We start from the raw sequence: 25,893 nt of genomic DNA on the forward strand, positions 1-25,893 counted from the left end.
GTACAACATTCTGTCCATACTTACGATATTCCTGCTGAAATACAATAAAAAATAGAATTCTATTAGAAGGATCTATTTTAAGGGCTCTTATCCCTTTTTTGTTTCATGGATCCCTTGGGCAGGCTGGTGAAGCCTGTGGACCCCTTCTCAGAGTGTTTAACATAAAATACATAGGAGTCCAAAGGAAACCAATTATATGGAAATACAATTATCAAAATATTTTTTAAAGCAAGCTCACAAATCCCTGGTTAAGAAACTCTAGTCTACTTTAAGTTAGCTCATGCTTAGAGAGTTATTCCCCTTTGAGCTTGGTATTTATAGAATCAGAGATTGAGGTCTAGGAGAGACATCAGAGGCCATTGAGTCTACTTCCACCTCCACTTTTCCCACAAGGAAATTGAGGCACAAAGAGTGACTTGCGTAAGGGCCCAAAATTAGTAATGTCTGAGGATGAATTTAAGCCCAGGGCCTATGACTCCAAGTCCAGTGTCCCTGTGCTGCCCCCTTTTTGAGTTAATTCAAAGTGGAAGGCACGTTCAGAGTAAAGGCTAACTGGTAACTCTTTTATTTCTCTCAGTACTTCAGGGAGCTATGATTTCCTTGGTGATGGTGCTCCCTGTTCTGACACAGATTGCCATTTGCTTCCAACCTAGGTAGACCATCTTTATGAATTGCTGTGGCCCAAAGAATTCATCATCTGATAGACAACCACCCTGCAATGAGCCTTGTCAAATTCAGTTCAGCTTGTGCCTGGATGCCAGACCAGGGGTCCATACTGGAAGTCTTTCCAGCTTGGGAGGATTGGCCAGCTCAGCTTCCCTCCACTGTCTCAATCTTCCAGAATCCAGGGCTCAGCTTTCAATTCTCTGTGAGGTGTCTGAGGTATGATTTGAAGAAAGCTGGTTCTTTTTCAACCAAGATAAATGACTAAGAAAAACTCACTGATTCTAAGAGTCTGTGCAAAGAGAGACTTTCTTCAATCCTTTGTGCTGCATTGGGATTTGCAGGCTTGTTGAGAATGCACTTATGCTCCATTTGGGAGGAAAGGGAAACTGGAAATGTGGAAATGTACAAGGGTACTGAAGAGTGAGCCTGATGGAATGGCTGTTTAAAAACCTGCTTCTTCAGGTCAGATGAAAATATGTTTGCACATAGGACTATCTGAACTCCATGACCAAAAAAGCCTCAAGGGCCTAGACATTACATTTCAAGAAGCCTTAAAAGGAAACTGTCCATATCTCTTAGAATCAGAGGGCAAAATGCAAATAGAAGGAATCTGCTTGTCATATCCAGAAAGAAACCTCAAAATGAAAACTTCCAGGAACATTATGGTCAAAATGCAGAGCATTCAGTTCAAGGAAAAAACACTGTAAGCATCCAGAAAGAAAGAATTCATGTACCAAGGAGTCATGGTCAGGATCACATAGGATTTAGTAGCCCACCACTGTAAAGGAGCAGAGACTTGGATCTGGGATATCACATCCCAGAAGGCAAAGGATATGGGCTTATAGCCAAGAATAACAAGCAACAAAATTGAGTGTAATGCTACAGGGGAAAATACGGACCTTTAATGAAATAGAGGACTTACAAACATTCACGATGAAGAGATCAGAGCTGTGGAGAAACTCTGAAATTCAAACACAGAAGTGAAGAGAAACATAAAAAGGTAAGCATCTTTTTCCACCTTGCAGCACTCCTCTGAATTTCCCCATCAAGCCCCAGTAGTGTCTGCCTCCTGCAAGATCACATACCTCCTCAGTATGCTCTAATTAAAGGGCAGAGGGCTCCTCCTGGAACCTCCATTCAAGGAGGGGGCCTCATGCTGCCCATCTCTTCATTTCCTAGGAGGCTACTCTTGGGGGTATGCAATACCCAAACACACTTGTTCCAGTCTAACTGTATTTGCTTCTTTGGATTTTATTGTTTTATTCTCTATCAGTCTCTTACCCAAGTTACAAACTTGAAGGGCTTTCTTTGCTTTGGCTAAATGGTACCTTGAAAGAATGTCACATGTGTTTCTTCTGGCGTCCCATCATCATACTATATTGCTCTACTGGTCTCTGTAAGCATGTTGCCATGTAACTGCAGGCCTTGAAGTTTTTAGACTCTACATAATTCTAAAAGCTGTACCCCTGATACTTCTAGCAGTCTGTCTCTTTTTCCCTGCTTCAGATGCCTGCTGGTGCTTTGGTTATACTTCTGACCCATATATCCCATGTGTTTTTTCTCCAGGAGACATGGTTCCTTTCCTGATAAAGTCCAGTTTTAGTCCTGGGATTCCACTGTGATATCACATTATATGCTTTGGGTATAGAAGTCTGGTGGCATCTGTAGCTGTTCCTGGTACTAGATAGGTCTTTCTCATAAAGTTAATCCAGATAATCTATCTCTAGATACTCCCTGATGAACAGTCTTATTTTGGTGTAGAATCTTCTCTTCTTTGAGAGGTCACATAACAATTTCCTGGGGATTTATTTTTATAATTGAATTTTATTTTATTTTCAGTTCCAAATTCTCTCCCTCCTCCATCCATTGAAAAGACAAGAAAAACAAAAGAAAAAAGAAGAAGAAGAAAATGTCTCTCTCTATACTCTGAGTCCATCAGTTCTCTGACTGTAAATAGCATATTTCATCCTAAGTTCTTTGGAACTTTGTTTGGTCACTGTGCTGATCAGAGTTCCTAAGTCTTTCACAGTTTACTATCATTACAATATTGCTATACTGTGTAGATTGTTCTCCTGGTTTTGCTTACTTCACTTTGCATCTGTTCGTACAAGTCTTCACAGGGTCTTCTAAAACCTTCCCCTTCATCATTTCTTGTCACACAGTAGTACTGTCACATTCACGCACCACACCTCATTTGGCAATTCTCCAATTGACGGGCATTGCTTCAGTTTCCCATGTGCCACCACAGAAAAGAGCAGCTATAAATATTTTATGGGTAGCTACATGGCACAGTGAGTAGAGTGCTGGGTCTGTATTCAGGAAGGCTCAAGAAGACCCGAGTTCAACTCTGACCTCAGGTACTTACTAGCTGTATGAACTGAGGCAAGTCACTTAACCTCTGCCTGCCTCAGTTTCCACATCTGTAAAATGAGCCAGAAAAAGAAATGGCAAACTCCTCCAGTATCTTTGTCAAGACAGCCTCAAATGGAGTCACAAATAGTCATACCTAATTACAATGACATGACAAAAATAAACATTTTTCTTTCTTCTTTTTTTGATCTCTTTGGGGCTCAGTGGAATCACTGGGTCAAAGGATATACACAGTTGAATAGCTTTTGGGGAATTTTAGAAAAATCTACATCCTCAGAGAATTTAGAAAAACCAGTGTAGCTTCTTCATATAAGTTAGTAATTACTTTAAGTGTCCCCAAAGTTTCAACAGCATCTTGCAAAATGTTCTCTGTATCCCTGCCTCTATCCCTAGGTGTCCTCTGTATAGCTTTAGCTACACTGCTCCATGCCAGTCCTCTAGCAATGCAATATCCACATCATCCCTACCAGCCTCCATCTGAAAGCTTTCCATGGCCTTTACTTTTCAATGGCTTTGTCTTTTAGCCCCTGCATATCTCTAGTGCTCTCTAACATTATAATCTCATTTTAAGCCTAGGACCATGGCCTTTAAGGTCCTTTGGTGACTTATGGACATTTATTCTAGACAAGAAGTAAGCAGTACAATTACAATTAGCCCTTCATTTAGGAAAATTCCTAACATTTTGGCTGATTTGGCTCTCTGCCTTAATTTACCTCTATCTCTAGTTAACATCTGGCCTCTATGTGGGTAGGGCAAAGTTCAGGTAACCAGAAACATTTGGGTAAAGAACCAGCAGGTTATATTGTGATTCAGTGTTTATAGACAGACAGGAACCATTAGGGGAAACTGAGGAAAAAAAGCAGACCTTTGTCTTGAAACTTCCCTTAGCTTTGAGTAGAGGGTACCACTTGCCTCTTATGCTCCGTCATGCCTTTCTTGATATCTTCCTTGTTTGCTGCAGCTCAGTCCTATCTCATCATTCTTCATTTGCTACTTGCTCCAGCTCCTCCAGTTCTTTCTGGCTGAGCTCTAACTGACTCCACTCCTCAGAATTTCCATTTAGATCTGAGATATGGAGCCCCATTTTGAAAAAGAATAAGGTCGGGGATATCTTTGCTGTGCTGAGCTATCACTCTAAGCAGATCACAGTCAGAATGTTGTATTCAGTTCTGGATGATATATTTAGGAAGCACATTACAGTACAGTCTGTCCATTACAATACAAACTTAATATTTTGACTTGAAGCCCCATCACTTAAGGTAACCAGATTCTGAACTTCGAGCCTTCTAGGATTTAGCCCTGAGACTCTAAATGGAAGCTAATTCAGCTTCTGCAATGCCATAGGGCATTTGCTTTTTTTTGGAGGGGGTTGTCTATAATTTGGTATACTCACCATCCTCTGAATGTGCCATCCACAACCCCTCCTCATCTTTGCTTACTCCGTTCCCATCACCTGCATTACCTTTAGTCATCTTCTCTGCTCTTTCTTTGAAGGTCTCACCGCATCTTCAAATCCCACCCTCCTCTGGGAAGCCCTCTCAGGAAAGGCTGGAACAATAACAGCTCACAGTGCTGGGGGCTTTATAGTTTACAAAGTACTTTGCACATGATATTCCATCTGATCTACTTGTTTGTAGTTGTTGATTATCATAATATGTCCAGCCTGCCTCCCTAACTCTAATATTAATGATAATAACAATAGGTATGGTGCTTTACAAAGATTCTCTCATTTGATCTACTAGACTCTAACCCCTGGAGCGGTTTGCTTTGGCAGCCCTTGTTTCTGTGGTACCTGGCACGCTAGGCACCCAGTGAGTGACAATAACAATTTACCTAAGTCAAAGGCACAGCTTGCTCTCCTGTTCGTTGGTCTCTCATACAGGTTTGGGGGGAGCTCTCTCTGCTGTACCTAGCACGTGCAAAAAAAAAAAGAGAGAAAAAGGCTCTTAAAATGTGAACATCTTGCTTAAGCTTGGTTTGTTTTGTCATTTTTCACAATGAAGAGAAACAGAAATTGAAAGGATTCAAGATCTTATTTTGAAAGTAAACAAAATTTCTCTTGTCATAAGAAATGTACAAGCAGAATTTATTAGAAGGAAACAAAAATTCTTCATAGTATTCATAGTGCCCCCAGTGTAACTAAGTAAAGTCAGCCCAGAGGAACAGAAAGTTTTCTCCATGCAGGCAAATTTGGGGAAGGATTTGAAGGGGCAAAGTAGATGCTCAGAGCCATATCTGGCTTTTTGGTCAATGTTCTTTGGGGCGTAAGCTCTGTTTAGGGAGTAGAGCTGTCTGGTTTACTGTTGTTCATTCATTTCAGTTGAGTCTGATTCCGTGTGACCCCATTTGGGGTTTTCTTGGCAAAGATACTGGAGTGGTTTGCCATTGCCTTCTCCAGCTTATTTTACAGCTGAGGAAACTGAGGCAAACTGGGGTAAGTGACTTGCCCAGGGTCACATAGCTAGTAAGAGTCTGAGGTTGGGTTTGAACTCAGGATGATGAGTCTCCTCACTGCAGTGTTACTGTATACAGACATTCCAATCCTGTAGGCCCCAAGGAAGTCCATGACTTCATTTTGGTCTCTAGGCTCAACGACTGACCACCACCACCACCACCACCACCACCACCACCACCACCATCATCATCATCATCATCATCATCATTATCATCACTAGCATAATAGTGTACAGTGTTTTAAGGTTTGCAAAGAGCTTTACAAAGATTTTCTCACAAACCTGGGAAGGAGGACTCTCTTCATTCCCACTTTACTAATGAGGAAACTGAGGCAAAAACAAGTAAAGTGTCTTTCCCAGAGTCACTCAGCAAATAAGGGTCTGAGGCTGGATTTGAACTCAGGTCTTCCTGACTTCAAGCCCTGCACTTTATCCACCATCTAGCTGCCTTCAGGAACAAATCTGGGGCCTATGGATTTTCCTTATTGGCTTTCTTATAGGATAGGAAAAAACAGGCAGAAGCTCTAGTGTGAGAGCCCTTTAATAAAAAGGGTTCTGTACTCTGCTCATAGTAGTTACTTAGTCCACTTTTGTTCAATATAGAATGAAGTGAGTTAACAGGACACTTGGTTTTCTTTTTCCTTGGCCAAAGTGTATCTTCCAGCTTGTTCCCCATATTGTTCCTCAGGGGACTTGCCTTTTGCTTTCTCATGGGAGAAGTAGGTCATTGAGGACAGAGTGCTAGACTAGAGGGTCTGTATTCAGATCTTGCCTTTGAATCAGCTAGGTGGTGCAAGGCAAGTCACTTCATTGTGTCCTCCATAAAATGAGAAGTTAAATAACTTATCCAAGGTCATAAAGTGAGTTAGTGACTGATCTGGAACTAGATATCACTTATTTCCATAGCAAGTGATAGGGCTAACGGTAATTTTTCCCCTTAATGGTATAGAATTTCTTTCAAATAATGTGGATCACATAGCTCAGAAGATTAGAGTTCATAGGGGGCCTAAGTTGTTTTTCAAAGGCTGTAAAGATCTGTAAATGCCATGGGAAGGAAAGGTCCTCTCTGGTCTCTTGGGAATTACTTGCCAATGGTCACCAGGGGATGAGGTGATACAGTACAAAGGGCCCGGCACAGTCATCTACTATTAGAAAAAGAATTCAAAAGCAATTTCTCTGTTTGATAACTATTAAGTATCTCTCCTTGGTTTGAGTCAGGTAAGGTAAGGGAGGATGTGGGCACCTGGAATTTTCAATCTGTGACCTCATTTAATACTTCATTGCCTTGAATGGAGCCTTTACAAACCAAATCTGTGATTTTGTTGGTGGGAGTATCCTCTCTACCAACACAGATTGTAGCCCTTATATACCCAAATAGATAGCTTTCATGAGTTGCTGTGGCTGAAAAAAAAATAATACTCCAGTGAACAAGCTTCAGAAAAGGAGCCTCTCTCCCTTAACTAAGCTGGTCTTTGGAGGACAGATATACCAATTTGTTGCTGGCCTCAACCTTGAAGCCTTTCTCACCTGTCATAGCTTGGATTCTCCTGAAACAGTCTTTGAGAACCCACCATCCCTCCTGTGCCACAATGGAAGCTTGGGAGAACTCCAGTGAACCACTGATAACCTAAGGCTCATCTAATATATTTTTTAAAAAAACTTGCACCATTTTTTGCAAGCCTGCAAACTTTCCATTGATCCCGTGTAACACACTCAACTTTGATGGCAATGAGCAATGACTTTCAGGATTAACACTCTGAGATGACTATAAATTTCAAAGTATCTTCCTATGGCCTGACTGCACTTAGGGAATAGGTTGAGCTGTTTGGCTCAATAATGAATCAAGTAGAGGGCAGCCTATATTAATGCCATGTCAATTTTATACAAAAACCAATAACTTCTTACCTTGGGTGGTCTGTTGAGTTCTGGGGCAAAAGTAATATTATAATTACATATGTCTTCTTTTGGAGGATCTGGTGCTACAGATGGTGAAGGTTTGATATTCTTAGTGGGTGAATTTTGACCTGGAAGAAATGAAAATTGTTGATTTAGCATTCTCAAGAGGACAAATACCTCTAAATAGGAATGGTTTGTTAGAGTTGGAATGGATGCTTATTACACAAGTGGGACCTTATGAGGAAGCAGCCACTGAAAGTCCTTTACAAATATCTGCCCAATGGCTATCACAGGGCCTGGTGTTCCAAGAGTCCCCGCTGAAAGTGGCAACTACTCACAGAGATAGGAAACATTAAGGTGTTATCAGTCATTCACAAGACGAAATAGCTAAAAAATCTTGAGAGGGATGAAAACTATTTGGGTATACATTATTAATATCAATAACCTGGGAATATAATATATTAAAAGAATATCCCTCTTGGGAAGGAATACTAAAAAAAATCTTATAAAGATGGGAAATAACAAAGAAAACACTGAAATCAGCCACAAGCATTTCTATAGCACTTTAAGACTTGCAAAATGCTTAACACATATCTCTTGTGGTCATGATGACTCTGGAGAGGGAGGGGCAGATGCTATTATTTCCATTTTCCTTTGAGGAAACGAGAGAGGAGAGAGATTAAGTGACTTGTCCATGCCTAAGGTCATACAGCTAGTTAAGTGTGTGAGGTAGCATTTGAATCCAGGTCTTCCTGACTCCTAAGTCCAAAACTCTGTCCACTGCATCACTTAGTGACCCTGGGCAGAATGAATGTAGCAGAGGAAAAGACAGAAGATAATGCAGTCAAAGTAGAAGAAGGAACACAGAAAACAACTGAAGTGGAAAAATTGAATTTGGGTGTAATGCAAGAAAATGTTGGGATTTGAGGGCTGATCTCCCTGAATCACAAAGTTGGAAGGGACGTGAGCAGCTCCTAGTCGAACAAGCACCCCCAAGGAATGGCATAGATCTAGAGTAGGGAGAGGACCATTGAAAATTTGAAGGTCCAAAAACAGCTGTGAGGTGCTTCCCAAAGAAGACCAAGGAACTGAATGCTCTGAGCACAAAGCAGCTGCTTGTCCTCCAAGAAAGGAGCAAGTAATGCACAGGGCCTGGCACAGGGAAGAAGCCCTCCCAGATGGAGGAGGTTGGGGACTGCCTGCACAACACTACTGACATGGGGCGTCTGATACATGGTAACAGCAGAGAGGTCTGATGTTTTCTCATGTAAGGCATGACAGAGAACCTTCCAAGATTGGTCCATAATGCATTGTTGGTTCCTAGGCTCCCAGATCTAGAGCAGAAAGGGACTTTGAAGGTTTTCTAACCAGTGGTGTCAAACTCAAATAGAAATGGATCCCTGTGGGTCGCATATTGACCTAGAAATTCTATCATAAATTAACATGATCTATGTTGTATTGGATTTTTATTTATCTTTTTATACATTTCCCAATTATATTTTAATCTGGTTTTGGCTGCACTTGGGAGTTTGGCTAGCCAGGAGTTTGACATCCCGGTTCTAGTTCAATGCTCTTATTTTATAGATGAGGAAACTGAGGCCCAGGGATGAGAGATGACTTGGTCAAGATCACATAGACTCCCTATATCCATTTCTGATGATTCTCATGGACACAAAAAAGACACTAAAAATTAGAAAGTCTTTGGCAATAAACTGAATACCTTTGGCAAAGAATTGGAAACTGCAGGGACTGAGGGAAACTGAGCCCCCATCAGCTGGGGAATGGCTAAACAAGTTGTGATGTATGATTATAATAGAATACTACCGTGCTGTAAGAAATGATGAGGCAGGTTGATTTTAGAAAAACATGGAAAGACTTTCACGAAATAATGCATAGCAAAGTGAGCATAACCAAGAGAACACTGTATACGGTAACAGCAATATTGTTCAAAGAATAACTGGGAATAACAACTAAATTATTCTGAACATTACAAATACTCAAATCAAGTATAAAGGATGTATGAAGATGCTATCCACCTCCAGATAAAGAACTGATAAACAGAAGCATTCATAGTATGGTTTTACATATATATGTATATATACGCAACATATGATGTGTGTGTGTATAAATCTGTGATAAATGGCGGCCTTCCTCAGTGTAGTGTGAGGAGGGAAGGAAGGAGACAGCTTGGAACTTTAAAAATAACCAAAAAAATTAAATTAAAAAGCTGAAAACCCTAGGGACTATAGGCATAGTGGTTCCAGAGTCAGGAGACTTGGATTTTAGTCTGCGTCTGCTCTGTATGACCTTGGGCAAGTCATTCACCAGCTCTTTTTGAGCCTCAGCTTACCTGTTCATAAAACAAAGGTACTAACCTAAATGGTCGCCAAGGCCCTTTCTGATCCTAGGATTTTACAATTCCACAGTGCTTAAGTACAGGGATATTATATCAAAGTGATTAATCCACTTGGGTTGCAGCAACTGTAGATTTATGCCTCCTGGTGAACTGGCTAGGAGCTTGCAGAGGCCCTGGATCTTAAGAGTGCATGCACATTCTCACGCACCATATTTCCAAAATTTGCATGGGAAATACTTGGCTTCTTTAAAGGTCTGGCCCAGGGGTGGGAAATCTGCAGCCTCGAGGCCACATGTGGCCCTCTAGATCCTGAAGTGTGGCCCTTTGACTGAATCCAAACTTCACGGAACAAATCCCCTTAATAAGAGGATTTGTTCTGTAAAACTTGGACCCACGCAAAAGGCTGCACCCAAGGACCTAGAAGGCCACATGTGACCTCGAGGCCAAAGTTTCCCCACCCCTGGCCTGGCCCTTTAGATCCAGGAGTGCAGGGATTAGGGCCAACTCTAGGAAATATCTGAAAGTTTGTCTTGAGTGTTAGCAGCCTTCCGATTCTGTGGCCCTCCCATCCCTTCAAGTTCCTAATATCCTCAGAGCTCCTTCTCCCAATTTCCATTAAAACTTGCTGTCATGAAAAGTATATGGCATTCATTTATATTTGCTTATAAATGGCTGACAACAGCTCAAAATGTTGCCTCCCCCTATGTGTTTTTAATATGGATCAAAGCTAAAGATACTATGACAGTATTAGACAAAAGGTACTGAAGTTTTGATTGGGGCAGGGGGCCTTCACAGTCTATTGGAACTCATGGTTTATTGAGATGCCTACTATGCCTGGGTATAATGTCAATCCTGCTTTATACTTTGTAAATTCCATAAGAGTATGAGCTTACAGCTGAGAAATTTTATACACACACACACACACACACACACACATAGATGTAACATATATATTACATATGAAAATAATATATTATATACATATATAATAAGAATAGCTCTGGAGAGTGGAAAGTACAATGGACTCAAGAGTCAGAAGACCTGGGTGTGAGTCCCAGAAGCATGACTTCTTGGCCAAATTTTTTTCTTTTATAAGACAAGGCCTATTAGCTTTACCCTACTCTCCTCACAGCTACTACAAAATGCTAACCAAATGGGGATTATTATTGTCATTAATTTAAATAATAGGACAGTTGATAAGCCCAGATTTGAGAGGGTAGGTCTGTCTTACCTCCAGTTTCTATTCCACTCAGCTTTTTAGTCACATCTCCATCAGGCTGTATGAAAGAGCAAGATGATTTATTAGTAATTCAAATCCTGATAAAGACTTTTGCCTTTCATAGGCCAATCAACTAGACGCAGAATTTCTGCTAAGTACCATAGCTTTGGTTTAGGGGCTACCCTAGGTGGGAACTCAATCCCTTCCTGGTCTTTTCAGCTATACTTCAAGTTCCCCAGGGGGTTGGACTAGGCAGCCTCTAAGGTCCCTGCCAGCTCTACCTCCTGTGACATCCCAACAGCTCACAGGGCTGTTGGGGAAAAGTGTGATTTGTAAAACCATAAAACATTTCTGAGTTTGCCACTTATTAGCTATGTGACTTTATCTCAGTTTCCTTATCTGTAAAATGGGGATAAAAATAGTATACCCTCTAAGCCTCTAAATTTCAGAGCAGTTACTGATCTGAACTAATAGAAAGAGGTCCCTCCCACATGGGAGCTCCCTATACACTAATTAAGTCATAAGATGTAGAATATAATATTATATATATATATTATATACACACATATACATATATACATATATATGTATATTACTGTAGGGCTCTACATAGACACGTCAGTATCTCTATATAGCTCATTAGCTATCTCACAGGTTGGTTCCAACATTTATTTAATGCAACAAGCATTTATTAAGCACCAGTTCGTAAGCATTGCAAAGTGGGATAGAAGGGTAGAGAAAACAAAACAAAATTGTCCCTATTCCCATTTAAGGGGCAGTGAACAGGGGACAGGAGAGACAATACAACACCAACAAAGACAACTGTGCACAATAATACATGATAATTTGAAGACAGAGTATTAGCAACTGGGGAGGCATTAGGAAAAGAAAGGAAGTTCAGGGTTCTGGGAGATAGAACCAAGGAAAGGGGAGCTTGGTGGGGTTGAGTTGGAGAGGCAGGCTGGAGGCAGATTGTAGGGGCCTTGAATACCAAAATCAGGAGCTGATAATAATAGCTGGAAAATAGTAAGGGGTCTTTGAAAAGCAAAATGACATGATGAGAGCAATGTCTTAGTGACCAACATATATTAACCTGACAAAGTTCTTACCCTGACGTCAGTAACATCATCCTTATTAATGTCAGCCTGTGAATTCACGGACGTGGCTGACTTCTTGTTCCCAGTCTTTGTACTGCTATGAGAAGGTTGAACAGAGACTGTTGCAAGCTCTGAAGATACCAAAAAGAAATCCCATAAAATTTTAACAATTAGAATATGGAGAGAAAGCCAAGCAGGAAGTCAATCCTATTATTTTTCTAGCTGTCTGAAAGACCTTTATAAGCATCCATCAGATTGACCAGAGGAGCAGAGGTTACAAGGAGTACCAATGGAAGGAATTCCTGCCCACATGACATCATCAACTCAGAGCATTTTTTTTTTTTTGCAACTTCTCCACTATCTGCTGTTTGGGTCATGATGTACAGACTGAACATATTCTAGCAATGTCATTGTATTGTTAAAAGGCATGATGTTGGGATGTTTGAAATAAGACCATAATATAGGAGATAGGGAGAGGGATGGATTTGGGATTTCACTGGTCTAGGGAATTCCCTCTATTAATACAAGTTGGCATCTTCGAGTCTTAGAGAGTTGCTTAGAGCAGCACTTCTTAAATTGTGGGTTGTGACCCCACATGGGGTTACACCCACAGTATAAGAAGTGCTGAAGGGGTTGTGAGTGACCTAGAGCACTGAGAGATTGCCACCCAGACCATGTGACAAGCATGGCTTACATTGAGGTCTTCTTGGCTATAAGAACTGGCTATTTACGTGCCATACTACTTCTCACATTGACTCCAACTAACATGTGAAGATGGGAAAGTAACCATTCCTTTATATTCAGGAGGATTTGAAGTCTGATTATAGAAATTGGTTCAATTGTGGTCTAAGAGAGATTTGATAAAAACAGGCTACTACCAAAAGGCAAAATACTCAAATGTGTTCTGTTTCTGTTATTTAGTCTAAGAATAAAAGGAATGAGGGAGAAGATCAGGTTGGCTATTTCCCTCTATGATCAGGTTCCTTCCCAAATTCTTCCCTGGGTATGGTACAGTGTCCTCATGTGTCCACTGAGAGTACACTTTGGTTATGTGACTCTCCTGGGCTCAAGGTGCTAGAAACACTAGCAGACACATAAAGCTTTGATGTTTACAATTTATTTTATGTATCTTATCTCACTGGATTGTCATAATAACCCTGTGAAACAGGATCATTCAGTGCTAGGTTTGGAGGGGGTTTTAGAGATCTGGAGTCTAACCCCCTCATTTGACAGAGGAGGAAACTGAAGGCCAGAGGAGGTGTGGGATTTGCCCAAGATCACACAGGTAACAAGTGGCAGAGGCAAGCCCTGAACTCAAGTCTTCTGGTTCTCAATCCACTATTCTTTCTTGTAGGCCATGATTCTTTCATCTTCCATTTTACAGAAAAGGTAACTGAGCAAGGTAGCTCAAGAAGTATCTTATTTTTCCAGAAGAAGAAACTTGGGCCCAGTGAGGGAGAACAACTTGGCCAAGATGACTGAGCTGAGATTTGGTCCTGGGTCTCTGACTCTTTGCTCGGTGCTCTGCTCTACATTGATCTGTCTTAAGACAGGCTCAGAACTCAGCAGCTATGTTTTGGTGATGAGAGCTGAAAGCAGAAGAGCCAAGGGAAAGGAGAGTTCAACAAGAGGAGAAAGTAGGTGGTGATAAGGTGACTTTTGTATGGGATCTTTTCTCCCAGCCCCAATCTGAGAACAGAGAATGGTGAGGTGGGAAAGGATGACAGCTAAGGAGAGAACACAGAAATGGTGCATTTCTTTCAGAACCATTTACGATGATAAACTCAAAGACTTTAGACCTACAAGAGACCTTAGAGATCATTTGGTCTACTTGCCTTCTCCCACCCCGAAAGTTTAACAGATAAGAAAACTGTGGTCAAGAGACTAAGTGATTTGTCTAAAGTCCCATGTCTGGTAAATGGTAGCCAGGATTTGAAGCCATGCCCTCTGACTAAATCCAGCAACCTTTCCATCACACAGTTTTCCACTACATCATTTATAGGGAGCCTAACCCAGATGGAGTAAGAAAGTAATTGTAGCAGTACAGGGAGCAAAAGGACAATTCTGGATAGAAAGTACTAGAGAGTCAAAATAAAATTCTGTCTTGATTATGGAGTTTGTCAACAGGAATTACCACTTAGTGTGCTAGAGAAAGCATGGTGTTGGTAGAGAACCTGGGCTCTGCTTCCTACCAGGGATAGATACTGCCTGGCTGTGTGACTTTGGGCAAATCACTGCCCCTCCCTGGGCTCAGTGTCTGCCTCTGTAAAATGAGGGAGTTGGATTAGATGATTTCCAGTGTCCCTTCCATCTCTAACATCATTTGATTTGGGGATCTGAGGAGAGGAAAAGAAGGGAATGATGTTAAACTAAAACACAGGCAAGAAAATCTGGCTGACTAGAGCACAGAGAATAGAAGGAAATAAACTGGATGGCCTGGGTCAGCTAGAATGGCAGAGAGGGCCAATCAAAAGTAAGATGTCCTTTTTCTCCTAATTGAGCATTTAAAAGTCCATTGGGTTTGGAGTCATGCTAGACCTTGGTTAAGATTTTGGCTTGAATGTTTATTTCCCCTCTATGTCCTTGGACAGATCCAAAGGTTTCACTTCCCTCTTCTGTAACATGAGGGGGGAGGCCTAGATGAAAGGCTTCTAAGGTCTTCTCCAGATCTAACATTCTATGATTCTAATGAAACCACTTGCAAAAAGGACCACTTTGGGAGACAGTGTTTTGTTGATTCTGTAAATATGGTAGGATTCTACGTGTACTTCCCTTTACGTCTGTGAATCATTCAGTGAAAACATCCACATGAAATCCTCATGAAGTCAGTGAGGATATAAAATTCATTTCAAAACATGGATGAAAGATTTTTACCCACCTAGGAAAGTAATCTCTTTACAATTTAATTGAGGATTTTCTTTTAATCATTTGGCAAGTTACATATCTTTTTCATAAATGCAAACAAAACCTTTCCCTCAAAAGTAGGAAAGGAAGGATAGCTGAGGCATTAAAAAGGGGCATTCATTTGGGGAACAGGCTTGGAATCCCAACTCAGGTACTTTATTAACTGTGTGACCTTGAGCAAATCACTGTCCCTTTGAGCCATGGTATCATCATTTGTGAAATGGACATGATATTTGCACTACCTGCCTCTTGGGGAAGGCAGCTGGAAAAATTCAGTGAGATAAGTGGTGGATATGAAACCACTTTGTAAACTCTAAAGCACTGTATGCAATGGAATACTGTACTAGTTTTATGTATTATATATATATATTTTATAATATATATCATTATATGTCAGTGTCTATAACCATTATGCAGTGTATATTATAGTGTATGTGTGTTTATCCTCCATGTATACTAGACATGTTAGGTCCCAAACTTTAAATACATAGCAGGAAGCAGTCAGGAGGGGTGTAACTGAGGTGGAGGCCTGGCCCTCACAGGCTCTATAGTGGCCACCAGAGAATACCAGGGAAAACAGGATTTATGTCCTCAGCTTTTGCTCAAACTATTTCACAATCATTTTAGTATTTCTTTTTCAAGATATTTCATTACTTTTAAATCTTCGAGACGTTTTCTGTTCAGATGTTTTGGTGTTTTCATTCTTTTTCTTTTTCTTCTTTGGTGAAGCATCTTGTAGAAAGATAATGAGAAAAGTTCTTTTACAATGGTGAAGGCCAAATAATCTATTCTCTAGTCTCCTTTTATACCCAAGTGAACACTGATTATATCTACCTGCCCTGGCAGGGGGTAGGATGGGGAAGGAGGGGGAAGGAGAAAGAGGTTTGGAGGTGGAGAGAGAGAAAAACAGTGCCAGAGCCAGATAGCGAATGAGAGAGAAGGAAAAGAGCCAGAGAGAGAAGGAGAGAGCATGAGACAAAGAGAGAAAGAGAGAGAGAGAGAGAGAGAGAGAGAGAGAGAGAGAGAGAGAGAGAGAGAGAGAGCATGAGAAAGATAATGGGGAAGAGAGACTGAAAGAGAGAGAGCAAGAGAAACACAGATCATGAGAGACAGAATGAGATAGAGAATGAAAGAATGAGACATGAGAGGCAGGAAATGAAAGAATGAGAGAGGTAAAGAGTCTGAGGCAGAAAGACTGAAAGAGAACAAAAGAGAGAATTAGAGACAGAATGAGAAAGAATGCAAGAGAGACAGAAGGAGAAACACTTGGTGTGAGAGAGTGAGAGAACAAAAGAAAAACAGAGTGTGAGACTGTGAGAGACAAAGTAAAAGAGAGAATGGGGGAGAGAGGGAATGAGAGATAGAGAAGGAGGGAGAGATGGGAAGTTTGAGAAACAGAGAGGAAAAGATAGAGTAATAGAGAGAGAGAACAAGGGAGCAAGACAAAGAATGAGAGACAGGATGAGGGAGAGTCAGAGACAGAAAATCAGAGAGGAAAGTGGGAAAGAGAGAAGAGACAGAATGAGAAAGAAAATGAGAGAGAATAAGAGACAGAACAAACAGAAGAGAGAAAGAATAAGAGAGGAGAGAAAGAGAATGAGAGACAGAACAAGGGAGAGAGATGGAAACACAGAAAAGGGACATAATGAGAGCAACAGAGAATTAGAAAGTAGACGTAGAATGAGAGAGAGGAGAGAGAATGAGAATACAGGAGTGAACAAGAAAGAAAAGGAGAGGGGGTGGAGCCAAGGTGGCAGAGTAGAAAGACAATCTGCTCTAGCTCTCCTCTCATAACCCATAAAATACCTGTAAAAAATGACTCTAAACAAATTCTAGGGCAGCAGAAACCACAAAATGACAGAGTGAAACAGGTTTCCAGCCCAAGAGAGCCTGGAAGGCCGACAGAAAAGGTCTATCACACCAGGCTCAGAGCAGAGCACAGCCCAGCCTTGGCCACGGAGCCCAGCACAGACAGGACTGGAGCAGGTTTCAGGGTGTGGAATTCCAGGCAGTAGCTGTGGTTCCCAGATTTCTCAACCAAAAAATGCCAAAGACAACTTCAAAGATCAGTGAGAAAGCTGTTTTACCTGGGTGAGAGGGGAGCAAGGTCGGGCCATGGCCCCAGGGCAGTAGCAGCCACTGATGCACAGCATCCACTTTTGGAGCCCTCAGCCTAAAAACCCTGTGGGAATCAAGCCACTGATCTGGGTCTCAGCCCTGAGTGGTGGTCTTGGAGTGAGGAGGAGCACTGGCACCGGTGTGGCAGAGCTGGCAGAGACTCTGGAGAGGGAATCCTACTCTCAGATCCTGGACAGAAAAGAGTACTTGTGGTTGCTCCCAGACCAGATCACAGGCCAGGAGAGGAGTAAACTCCTCTCCCTTGATTGTGCCACCTTGGAGGAACTGAGAACTTACAGGTCCCTAGAGTATGCCCTCAACTTGACAAAGGACTCAAAAGTCAAGTAACTGGCTGGGAAAATGCCCAAAGAAGGAAAAAAAAGACTATATATAGAAGGTTACTTTCTTGGTGAACAGGTATTTTCTTCCATCTTTTTCGATGAGGAAGAACAAAGCATACCATCAGAGGAAGACCTAAAAGTCAAGGCTTCTACATCCAAAACCTCCAAAATAAATATGCAGTGGTCTCAGGCCATGGAAGAGCTCAAAAAGGATTTTGAAAATCCAGTAATAGATGTAGCAGGAAAATTGGGAAGAAAAATGAGAGTCATGCAAGAAAATCATGAAAAGTGAGTCAACAGCTTGCTAAAGGAGACTCAAAAAAATGCTGAAGAAAATAATACCTTTAAAAATAGACTAACCCAAATGGCAAGAGGTCCAAAAAGCCAATGAGGAGAAGAATGCTGTAAATAGCAGAATGGGCCAAATGAAAACGGAGGTTCAAAAGCTCACTGAAGAAAATAGTCCTTTAAAAATTAGAATGGAGCAGATGGAAGCTAATGACTTTGTTAGAAACTAAGAAATTATAAAACAAAACCAAAAGAATGAAGAAAAAAAAGAAGACAATGTGAAATATGTCAATGGAAAAGCAACTGACCTGGAAAATTGATCCAGGAGAGATAATTTAAAAATTATTGGTCTACCTGAAAACCACAATCCAAAAAAGTGCCCTTCCAAGAAATTATCAAGGAAAACTCCCCTGATATTCTAGACCCAGAGGGTAAAATAGAAATACAAAGAATTCACTGATCACCTCCTGAAAGAGATCCCAAAAGGAAAACTCCTAGGAATACTGTAGCCAAATTCCAGAGTTCCCAGGTCAAGGAGAGAATGTTGCAAGCAGCTCGAGAGAAGTGGTTCAAGTGTTGTGGAAATACAATCAGGATAACACAGGATTTAGCAGCTTCTACACTAAGGGATCGAAGGAATATGATATTCCAGAGGTGAAAGGAGAAAGGATTAAAACCGAGAATCATGTACCTAGCAAAACTGAGTATAATACTTCAGGGGAAAAAAATGGAATTTCAGTGAAATAGAGGACTTCCAAGCATTCTTGTTGAAAAGACCAGAGCTGAATAGAAAATTTGACTTTCAAATACCAGAATCAAGAGAAACATGAAAAGGTAAACAGGAAAGAGAAGCCTTAAGGAACTTATTAAAGTTGAACTGTTTACATTCCTACCTGGAAAGATGTTATTTGTAACTCATGAGACCTTTTTCAGTATTAGGATAGAGGGAATATATACAAATATATATATATATGTAGTGTATATATATATGAATATACATATATGTAGGTGTGTATGGGTATGTATGTGTATATATGTGTAGGAATGTATATGTACATGTGTGTATGTGTATATGTGCACGTGTGCATGTGTGTGTGTGTGTATGTATGTATATCTATATTGACAGAGGGCACAGGGTGAGCTGAATATGAAGGGAGGATACCTAAAAAAATAAAATTTACTGTTGAAAGGAATGTACTAGGAGTAAGAGAAAGGGAGAGGTAGAATGTAGCAGATCATCTTACATACAAGAGGGAAGAAAGGGCTTCTACAATGGATGGGAAGGGCAGGGGAGATGAAAGGAAATTGAGCCTTACTCTCATGGGATTTGGCTTATGGAGGGAATAACACACACTCCATTGGATAAGGAAATCTATTTTACCCTACAGGAAGGCAAGGGGGAAGGGCATAAGAGAGGGAAGATAGTAGAAGGGACAGGGAATTGGGGAATTGGGGAAAAAGATAATCAGAAGCAAACACTATTGTGAGAGGATAGGTCAAGGGAGAGAATGGAATAAATGAAGGGCAGGATAGGACGGAGGGAAATGTGGTTAGTCTTTTACAACATAACTATTATGAAAGTGCTTTGCATTGTTACACATGTGTGACCTATATTGAATTGCTTGTTTTCTCAATGAGAGTGGGTGAGGAGGGAGGGAAGAAATATGGAACTCAAAGCTTTAAGAAGCAATGTTAAAAATGGTTTTAGCATGCAACTGGAAATTAAGCTATACAGGCAATGGTGTATAGAAATCTATTTTGCCCTCCAGGAAAATAGAGGGGAAGGGGGATGGAAGAAGGGTGGGTAATAAAAGGGAGGACAGGCTGGAAGAAGGGGTGGAAGGGATGTCGTGGGGTTGAGGGTAGGGAAAGATGGGGAGAAAATTTTGAATTCAAATTCTTGTGGAAGTGAATGTTAAGAACTGAAAAAATAAATTATATATTAAAAGGGAAAAAAAAGAAAGAAAAGGAGAATAAGAGAAAAGTGAGAGAGAACTAGAAAAAGGAGAGAGAGAGAATACAAGAGAGATACAGGAAGCAAAAGAGATGGAGTGAGAGGAGGATGTTTGGAGAGGGAAAGAGGGAGGAAGAGAGAGAAGGGGAGAAAAACGGAGAAGAAAGGGGAAAAGCAAGGGAGAGAGAAAAGAAAGGAGGAAAGAGGGGAGAGAAAGAGAAAGAAAGATGAAACGAGGGAGAAAGAAGGGATGGAGATCAAGTGAGGGACAGAGCAATCAAGAGACAGTGAGAGCAAGAGAGACCCCAAAGCGAGACTGAGCCTCAGAGCCTGGAACAGATCCAGAGGAATAAACTGATCAGTGGCTTGCACCCAGCTACCTTGTCTTCTAATCTCATCGCTTTCAAACAATGTCTCTTCTGTTTTATATTCCGATGGTATTTTCTCTGTTTCTTCTTTTTTAAAGCCATTCCCTTGCATTTTCTGCAAGTGATACGCCATTTTTTTCTCAAGAAGTGCTTGTTTCTAAAACGTTTAAGAAAATACATTTTTAGCGTCAACTTTCCATTTTCTAATGCAAAATTCCTTTTGTCAAAAAGTGGTATTTGTTCACTATGCTTTTGCTCCCAAATTTCCTAAGCTCCACCTAGGGCAAGGCTGAGAGCAGCATGCTGGCTATGTAGGGAAGCACCGCACCTTTTGCTTCAACAAGGATAAAATATAAGTAGCAGTCAGATGGACTTAAGTAACTGGACCAAGGCCATCCAGGTCTTTGGAATTTGAGACCTGGGATTTGAACTCAGGTCCTTTAATCCAAACCCAGTGCTCTTTCCTAGTGGAAAAGCCATGCTCTCTTGTTGTCTGCCCTGGTCCATCATGTAAAGCATCCATTGAAAGTTATGCTAAGACGAGGCCCCTGTGATCTAAGCAAAGTTTAGGGCCAAGTCATACTTGTAGGGTCCCACCAGAATGGAGCACATTCTGTAGGGCTGCTCTGGGACACAGACTGGGAAGAGATTGCCTTTGGGAGGTGGCAATGGCAAGACGAGCATGTCAAGTTGTCTTCCCCTTTTCCTTCCTCCTTTGCTCTGAAAATGATTTAAACCAGGGGTTCTTAAGCCAGGTCTGTAAGCTTTTGTTTTTCCAATGACTTTCAATAACTTTATTTCAACAAAATCAGTCTCCTTTGTACCCTTGCACGTTCTCCTTTATGCATTTATAAACATGATTCCAAAAAGGGCCTATAGGTTTCATTAGGCTGCCAAAGGAAACCACAACATCACAAAGGTTAAAAGTCCCCAATTTAAACAAATGCCAACTGCTGCTTGTAGCTGTCACCCTCCTCTGTTTTTTCTTTTTCTTTGTATCCTCAGTTCTTAGCCCAGCGTTTGAAATATTTTATAGCAGCATACTACTAATTGCTGTTTGTCCTTCATTCTGGAAGAGGACCAATGACATTGGCAGGGTGACGTCTTGACTTGCAAGCAAATTGGATTTAAGTGAGGCAGGGCTGTGTAAAGTCTTCAGCCTCACTTTCTCCTGCAGGGTCATCTGAGTCCAGAGGACAGACACAGGTCAGAACTGGAGATGACTCCCTACTACTAATCAAGGTTTATTGAATGCCATCTATTGACTCAGAAGTCATATATTACTTGCAGGCAACATAGCATAACGCAAAGAATCCTGGATTTGGACTCAGGAGCCCCAAGTTTAAATCTTGGCTCTGATGGTTAGTAACTGATCATATGATCTGGTTGCTTCCCTTCAAGAGGCCTCAGTTTTATATCTGTAAAATGGGGATTATAATGTTTTTACTACCAACTTCACAGGGTTGTTAGGTGTCAAGTACTTTGAAAACCTTAGAGTACTCCAAAAATGAGAATTATTATTTAGGTGAGAATTTATGGACAAAGAAAGAGTATCTGAAATTTTAGCCTAATATTAGTACCAAAGGAAACATTTGGGAGGAAAATACTGAGAACATTTCTCTCTAAAACCTCTGGGCCTAAGAAAAGCAGCTGTGTTATTTTCTCTCTAGACTTTTCAGATTTTGGTGATTGTACACATAATTCATTTACATATGGGAAAGTCAAAAGCGATCCTCTTACAATGGGTATTGATGTGGGGGCGTGGGGAAGAGAGGGAGATGGAGAGAGACAGTAGTCAGAATGAGACAACCAGACAGAGAGCGAGTGCTAGTGCGTCTCACCCATATGGTTGTAAACTTTGGCAACTGCCTGTCTTTGGGGATAACAGACCCTAGTCAAGTCCATACGATCAAAGGATGTGATGGCTTGTGACAAAGAACAGAGTATTCTCTGTAGTGAGTCACAGTTATAGGCAATATCCCCTCTGTACCTTCCTGTCACTCTCCTCTCGACTTCTCCTGCGTTGTTCCTCGACCCGAGCTTCTCTTTTAACTTCTTCTCCAATTCTGGTCAAAAGTAACATCTCCTTTGCTTTCCATTCCTAGAGAGTAGGGTTTATTGTATACAACATGGCCTTTTAGTTTTCACTACAACTGTGTTTTTGCAATATGATACCCACTTGCCCACCCCACCCTCCACTGGACAAAGTAGCAGGCATTCACAGACTGGACCTAAAGGATATCAGTGAGGGCAGAGCAGCTCACCCAGTGAATGTGAAAGAGAGACTGTCTCCCACACTTCTGCGCACTGGCAACCTTCCAATGGCCCAGCTGTGGATGGATGCATTTGAAGGGGCTTAGGGCCAAAGCAGCTCTTTCATCACTGGCAGCTCAGGCTGTCAACAGTACAAAGTTCAGGCCCAAGTAAGGCTGAATCATGAAACCTAATAAGGGGCTGGAGGGAACGGTTTTGCTCTTCCTCATCCAAGAGAGCCTGTGGTCAATGTTCTTTCAATGAGTTGCACAATGCTTTGCACCTACTAAGTGCTTCTTGAGTGCTTTTGTGTTCATTCATTTCATATGTACACTTTAGGAGAAGGGAGGAAAAGTTTCACTTAAAAAAATAACATTGCTCTGCGTTTCAGGGGAGTTGGGAAGATGAGCAGAGCAGAACGACCGTTCTAACCTCAGAAAGCCCCCCGAGGTACATCCATAAAGTACAGACTTGTGCTCAGCCTGAGCTCATTCCTGGACTCCAGTCTTCTCACATGGTAATAAAAGGGCGAAGAGGGAAGAGACAGATGGAGCAATCATGAAGGAACTCCAAAGAGGAGGTCATGAAGCTAAGGGTGCTTGAAAATTCATTCAATCCTGACATTTAATAAATGCCTTCAACGTGCAATAGATTGTGTTAGGCACAGAGGGGAGATACACGGGCAAAGGCGGCATCGTCTCTGCCCTGTAGTCTAGGAGGGAGATAATCCATGTACAAGAATACAAAATTGAAGGTTACAGGAGGTGATCAGAAGGAAAACAATGGCAAGTATCTTCACTTGTATCTGGTCCTATTCCCAGCATCTCTTGCATCTGCCCCATCTCTCTAGGTGCGCTGCCTTTGCCACGGGTGCCTTCAATATCATTTGCTTGGATTAGTGCTTAGTCTCTCTTCCCCCCTTCCAAACCATCCTCCATATTCTTATGCATCCATCTGGCTGTCATTCTGCTTCAAACCCTTCTGGGACTCCTTATGTGCCTGCCAGGCAAAGTTTCAACTTCCAATCCCATCCATCAAGACTCCTCCCCCCACCTTGGCCGTCATCTGGTACCACCCTTTCCTTTTCAGTCTTATCTCACTTGGGACTCCAGACAAAGTGTCCTCTTCACCTTCCCAAGAGCAGGCCTTGTGTTCCCCTGCCTCCAGGCCTGCTCACATTGTCCATTCTAGATGGAGTGCCTTTCCTTGACTGGTTAGCCTTTAAGCCTAACTCCACTGTCGTTTCCTCTGCAAAGTCATTAGTGAGTGATCTTTCCCCTCAGATCTCACATTTATCATGTATTTATATTGTAGTTATCTGTCTCATTCTCCTACTAGATTATAAGCTCCGTAGAGATGGGACAGATTTGACAGGATCATACAGGAACAGGAATATCATAGGATGAGGGCATCTCAGATTCTGTCTAGTCTCTCTCTTTCATTTTACAGGGGAACAAACTGAGGCCCAGGGAGGGGAAATGATTTGCCCAAGTCACACAGGTGGTGAGTAGCAGAAGTATGACTGTATCTAGGTCCTCTGCCTCCAAGAGCCAGTGCTCTTTCCACTGTGACCCACTGCCTTCTTACTTCCTCTTTTCACTCCCTAGGACCTATCACAGTACTCTTATGTGCAGCGTTTGTTGCCTGCCCCATTTTCAGTGTCTCTTCTCACCTCTTCGATCTTCCTCCGAAGACTTAGTTTTCTTCTTGTCTGCTCCCTCTGTCTTTTCTCTTCCTCATTCATCCGGATGAGATGTCGTTCCTCAGCAGAGCGCTCAAGCTTCTCCAGTTCCTTGCTGATCATATCTAAATATCTTTGGGCACAAATACAAATGAGCAAGTAAAGGTCAGCTGGGCACCTAACAGGGCAGCATTTCAGAGTCAACAGTGCTAGCCCTAACCATCTTGTTAATTGACTTCTCTTCCCTAAATGAACAGAAATGTACAAGTAACTCTTACACGGTCCTCTTTCTTGTCCTTTTTTTATATATTCTCATGTTTGAATTTATTGATGATTAATTTCACAATAAAATTTTTTTAAAGAAATGAATATAGAGCAGGTTTCATGACTTTGCTAATACCTTACCAAAACCTGTTTGGCTTTTGTTGTTGATGCTGTCCACAGCATGGATCTGAAACACAAGCCAAGGGGAGGCCTACCTGTGCCTTATTAAGCGCTCTTGGTCCTGAACAGACCGTGTGCCGTCTTGTAAGAGCCATTCTCTGAACTGTGCGGCATCTCTGCTGTCTGGGATTTGATTGTGTTCCTGGAGTCTGGTGACTTGTTTTTCAAGCATTTTCTAAAAGGAAATTGAATGATGGGTTAAGAATTTCATGTGTAACATTTATATGTGCCATTTGGGTTGGAGAGAGAAAACTGTACCCCATCTATGGTTAAGAAGTCAATCATACTACATTCTGACTCAAATGACCCAAAAGGATGTACTGTCGGGACACCAAAGCCAAATGTCTCTATCCAAGCAGGTGGCAGAGAAAGACAGGAGAAAGGATAAAAGATTAGGACATTCCCCCACTCTGGGGACACTGCTGTTTATGACCAGCTTCCACACTATGGGGCAGCCCCTTTCATTTTCACCCAGCTTCATTGACCCTAGAAAGGTGACAAGGTGTATGTATGTATGTGTGTATGTGTATGTATGTATATGTGTATATAATATACACATACATGCATACACAGATGCATACACACATATACAAATACAAACAGAAACACATGTACACATACATATATACACAAATACACATATGTACACAAATATACGTATACATACAATATAACAACTAGTCTGGTATGGCTGGAAAGCTAGAAAGGGAGGGCAGTACCAGACCACAGAGGGCTCTCAAGAAGACCTTTAGCGGGGAGCAAGCATGGAACTGCTGAAGGGTTTGAAGCAGAGGAGTGCCATGGTCAGATCTCAGCAAAAAAAGCCATCTTGAAGTAGTGTGAAGGATGGTTCAAAGTGGGGATGGAGTGAAGATGGGAAAACCTGTCAGGAGGCTATTGCAGTGGTACATGTAGGTGCCAATACGGGTTAATACCAGGGTGGTAGCAGTGGAACTAAAATAAAAGATAGATGTGAGAGGTTAACAAAAGGAAAAAGTCAAAAGTTACCCTAAGTTTTCAAATCTAGGAGACTGTGTTAATTGTAGAACAAAGATGAAAGGAAAAGCAGGTTGTAAGAGAAACAAAATCCAAACTCCACGTGGAAGGTGGCAGAATTAGTTGGTGTTTGTCTAACTCAGAGCTTCTTAACCTTTTCCTGGGATCCCTTTGCCAGTCAGCCTGGTAAAAGCTATGGACCCCCTCATAGAATTGCATTTTTTTAAATTCATAAAATACATAGGAGTACAAAGGAGCCAATTTTATTGAAAAATGGTTAGGTAACTGTCTTCAACTGTACTGGAATCCAGTTACAGAATGTGGGGATTTCTAGGAGGAGAGACAAGAAGGCACCTGGAGAGAAAGTTCTGGGACTAAAAAAAGTCAGGGCTGGAGAGACTGGGGAGTGTGCTACAGAGAGGTGATACCTGAAGCCATAAGGGAGAGAGTGTGTGGAGAGAAAAGAGTCAAAGAAAGAGCCTTGGGGAA

At 41.5% G+C, this 25,893-nt stretch overlaps 2 protein-coding genes across 11 annotated transcripts in view; one reads left to right on the forward strand and one right to left on the reverse strand.

Annotated features, from left to right (window-relative positions):
• The window catches only part of LOC140515491 (uncharacterized), a 497,421-nt gene that overhangs the window by 463,563 nt on the left and 7,965 nt on the right, over positions 1 to 25,893 (forward strand). Inside the window, exons 24-25 of one of the 5 annotated variants that reach the window (XR_011971047.1) lie at positions 654 to 1,666; positions 2,506 to 15,275. The exons of 1 other annotated variant lie outside the window; for it this stretch is intronic. The gene's annotated coding sequence lies outside the window, so the exon portion shown is untranslated. Of the gene's footprint in view, positions 1 to 653; positions 1,667 to 2,505; positions 15,276 to 22,674; positions 23,321 to 25,893 lie in introns of those variants that run through there. 3 more of the 5 variants (XR_011971046.1, XR_011971045.1, XM_072626238.1) reach the window with 3 other exon arrangements.
• LOC140515481 (fibrous sheath-interacting protein 2-like) overlaps positions 1 to 25,893 on the reverse strand; it is a 100,576-nt gene that overhangs the window by 56,262 nt on the left and 18,421 nt on the right. For 4 of the 6 annotated variants that reach the window (XM_072626194.1, XM_072626191.1, XM_072626195.1 and 1 more), the window contains 9 exons: positions 24,444 to 24,583; positions 23,956 to 24,097; positions 22,021 to 22,131; positions 20,043 to 20,187; positions 15,616 to 15,693; positions 12,070 to 12,188; positions 10,973 to 11,018; positions 7,395 to 7,513; positions 4,870 to 4,945 (listed from right to left, as the gene is read on the reverse strand). In XM_072626194.1, the coding sequence (XP_072482295.1) occupies positions 4,870 to 4,945; positions 7,395 to 7,513; positions 10,973 to 11,018; positions 12,070 to 12,188; positions 15,616 to 15,693; positions 20,043 to 20,187; positions 22,021 to 22,131; positions 23,956 to 24,097; positions 24,444 to 24,583 (976 nt within the window). Of the gene's footprint in view, positions 1 to 1,546; positions 4,946 to 7,394; positions 7,514 to 10,972; positions 11,019 to 12,069; positions 12,189 to 15,615; positions 15,694 to 20,042; positions 20,188 to 22,020; positions 22,132 to 23,955; positions 24,098 to 24,443; positions 24,584 to 25,893 lie in introns of those variants that run through there. The other 2 variants (XM_072626196.1, XM_072626193.1) reach the window with 2 other exon arrangements.

Source organism: Notamacropus eugenii, chromosome X (genome assembly GCF_028372415.1).
Source record: "Notamacropus eugenii isolate mMacEug1 chromosome X, mMacEug1.pri_v2, whole genome shotgun sequence".
NCBI lineage: Eukaryota > Metazoa > Chordata > Mammalia > Diprotodontia > Macropodidae > Notamacropus > Notamacropus eugenii.